The sequence below is a fragment of the Herpailurus yagouaroundi genome, unplaced genomic scaffold (assembly GCF_014898765.1).
Source record: "Herpailurus yagouaroundi ecotype Mexico unplaced genomic scaffold, PumYag 545, whole genome shotgun sequence".
In the NCBI taxonomy this organism is placed as follows: domain Eukaryota; kingdom Metazoa; phylum Chordata; class Mammalia; order Carnivora; family Felidae; genus Herpailurus; species Herpailurus yagouaroundi.
In genome coordinates, this window is record NW_024412762.1 from 1,261,432 (window position 1) to 1,264,450 (window position 3,019).

The following is a 3,019-nucleotide window of genomic DNA, read 5'->3' on the forward strand; positions in this document are numbered from 1 at the left end:
GGGCCTCCTCCATTGTAGCCTGCATCTCCTCCCTGAGAGGGGCCTCCAGGGTGAGGTCAGACTGGGAAAGGGTGTGGGGTGGGGGGCTTACCGCTATGCATGCCATCTGCTGCTCCTTCCTGGCCTGGGTGCGGCACTGGGCACGCTCCCTGGGGACGGGGGCTGTACAGTCAGGGCCATGTATGTCCCCCACCCCAGCCTGCAGCACCTCTCGGTCTGGTGTAGTGGAACTGGGGAGGGGTCAGGGGTTGATCCACCCATCCTGGTCAGAACACCAGCCCCTTTCCCAGTTCAGCCAGGGCCCCAGACCCCTGACCCTGCACATCACCCTAGAATCTCCAGCTGAATGTCCTCCATCTGGTCTAGTACTCCCCGGATGTCCTTCTTAAGGTTCTGGCGGGGGGCGGGGGGGAGGCAAAGGAAGTAAGACAGGTCCTTTAACCCTGACTATTCTGCTATATTCCCCTGTTTCTCAAAGCTCCCCTGCCCCTGCACACTTTGCCTAGTCCCTGTTCCCTTCATTCTCCGGGTGTCACCCTTTGAGGACCTACCAGGAGCCCAGTGGCCTGGTTGTTCAGGGCCATATGTACCTCGGCCACGCCATCCCATACCTGGTGGGAGAGGGGAGGCTGGGTCACACGCTCCAAGGAACAGGACCCATGATGTGTCCCACCAGGTGGGTCCCCCAGCAGCTGTCCCATCCCAGCCAGGCAGGCACCTCGGTAATGGCCATCTTCTTCCTCTCAAAGGACAGTCGGATCTGCTGCAGTTCATTCTGGAGGATGGGCACCATGTGGGCACAGGCAAGGCCAGCAGTGTCAGTTCTTTCTTCCTCTAGCCACTTAGGACTGCTTGCATAAAGAACCCCTGCCCCCCACCTCTGGCCCAACTCCTGGGGACCCACCTGAGACTGCTGCATGAAGGACCCGGCCCCCTCAGCCCAGTTCCCAGGGACCCACCTGAGACTGCTGCACGAAGGACTCTTCCCCCCGGCACAGCTCCTGCCGCAGCAGCTGCAAGGGTGCCCTGTCCTCCAGGGGCTGGGAACTGGTCTGCTCAGGGGTCTGTGGAAGAGCCCTTGGGTCAGCCCCAAGGCCATGGGCAGCATCTGTGGTCACGGACTGCTTGAGAGCCAGAGCAGGGGTATGGTACATGGAGTCACTGGGTCATTCCTGACAGCTGCCCTCTGTCCAGCTGGGGCCAGATGTCGGCCATGCACTTACCCAGGCCAGGGTCGTGCAGCTCGAGTGCTCCGGGCATAGGGGCAGAAACTGCTGCCCTGGCCCCAGGAGGGCCCCCAGCTGCTCTCGCAGATCCTGGTTCTGTCTTTTCTGAGGATGGGAGGCAGAAAGATGGGCGTGCTTGTCATAGCCGCTTCTTGGGCAGGGGACTGAGACAGTGGGGGCTGGGGCAGAAGCTGCGGCTCTGCGAACAGCTTCAAACCCATTGCACAGATGGGCTCTGAGCCTGGGCTGGCCCCACAGCCTCGGTGGGCTCTTCACTTACCAGATTCTGGTTTTCCTGCGCCAGCTGGAAGAAGGACTGCTCTGCAGGACCCAGGGGCACGTTCTGGAGCTGGGAGGGGGCTGCCCTGGGTGAAGCCGGGGTCCCTGCCCCTGTTGGCAGGGGTGGGCAAGGGCCGGGTCTGGGCCCTGAGCTGGGGGATCCCCCTGGCCTGGGGGCCCCTTGCTCTCGTCCTGAGTGCAGGGGCCAGCCCCACCCCAGCCTTGCCTCCTCTTGCCCTCGTTTTGTCCCCGTTGGGTCTCTCGGTCCCTGTCGCTGCATCTCTCCCTCTTCATTTGCCATAAAGCTCCCAGGTACCTCAGCCCCTACCCTGGGCCCCCCGCCTCCTACCCCCGGAGGTGGGAAAGGTCTGGCCGACTCTATTGAGAGGGTGGAGCTGAGAGGTACCAGGCAGGGCCATCTTACAAACCCCTGGCAGGGTGGATCCAAGCATCCTGCATGGCTGCTCGAAGCTGATGGTTGGGGGCGTCGGGGGTGGGAGTGGCCACAGGGACCCAGGGTTTTTGGCCCCTCCATAACCCCTTCTAAACCCCAGGTCCAGGCTCTGGCCTGGCCTGACGTGCCACCCTCTTATTGAGGGCCCTCTAGGTGTCATGGCTCACAGGTCTTCCTCAAGGGTGCCTGTCACAAAGGCCTGGGCACATCCAGGGAGGTCACAATGGGCCAGGGCGGTGGCCAGAGCCAGGGCTGGTGGGGCCCCTCCCACCCCATCCCTGTTTTTGAAGTACCCTCCTCCACTCACCCCCTCTGCCTCTTCTTCACCCTAGCTCACTCACCAGCCTTAGCTATTTTCTGAAAACATGAAACAGATCATGCAGACACAAGGTTAAAACAAAAACAAACGCCAAACAAGGTGTCCAGTGTGACTCTCCCCCCTGAGTCCCCCGCCCCCCACCACCCACAAGCCTGGGCATGAAGCTCTTTCTGGGGTTGGCTGCACATTCTGCACAGCCGAGCGCCCTGCGCCCTCACCTCCTCATCACACAGAAGAGGTTAGCCCACCACCTGGCTTTTTTACCTGACCTATCTTTGGGATTTTACTTTTAAAAAATCATTTATTAAACATTTACTTTAATGGTTCTGTAAGGATGATTATCATCCTCCTTATTGGTGGGGAAGCTGAGGCACAAAGACATTGTGTCACTTGCCCAAAGTCACATCACTGTTAAGTGATGGAAGCAGATTCAAGATTGTTCTTCAGCATTTCAGAGGCCTTCCCCCACCTCTCAGAGAACTTTATTCAAAAATTTTTAACTGGAGTATAGTTAGCATACAGTGTTATATTAGTTTCAGGGTAAAATATGGTTATTCAACACATCCATAACCACCCAGTGCTCATCACAACCAGTGCCTCCTTAATCCCCATCACCTATTTTCCCATTCCCTGCCCCCCCCCCCCACCTCCTCTCTGGAAACCATGTCTCTTCTCTATAATTAAGAGTCTGTTTTTTCTTTCTTTGTTTTGTTTCATAAATTCCATGTGTGGGTGAAATCA

The 3,019-nt window shown here is 58.2% G+C and overlaps 1 protein-coding gene across 4 annotated transcripts in view; it reads right to left on the reverse strand.

Annotated features, from left to right (window-relative positions):
- CCDC188 (coiled-coil domain containing 188) overlaps positions 1–2,427 on the reverse strand; it is a 5,205-nt gene extending 2,778 nt beyond the window's left edge. For 3 of the 4 annotated variants that reach the window (XM_040465145.1, XM_040465143.1, XM_040465142.1), the window contains exons 1-7: positions 1,507–2,427; positions 1,224–1,331; positions 960–1,064; positions 719–775; positions 552–611; positions 329–393; positions 92–230 (exon numbers count right to left, since the gene is read on the reverse strand). In XM_040465145.1, the coding sequence (XP_040321079.1) occupies positions 92–230; positions 329–393; positions 552–611; positions 719–775; positions 960–1,064; positions 1,224–1,331; positions 1,507–2,040 (1,068 nt within the window). In that variant the 5' untranslated portion in view covers positions 2,041–2,427. The remainder of the gene's footprint in view (positions 1–91; positions 231–328; positions 394–551; positions 612–718; positions 776–959; positions 1,065–1,223; positions 1,332–1,506) is intronic. The other variant, XM_040465144.1, reaches the window with a different exon arrangement.
- Between the last annotated feature and the right edge of the window lie 592 nt (positions 2,428–3,019).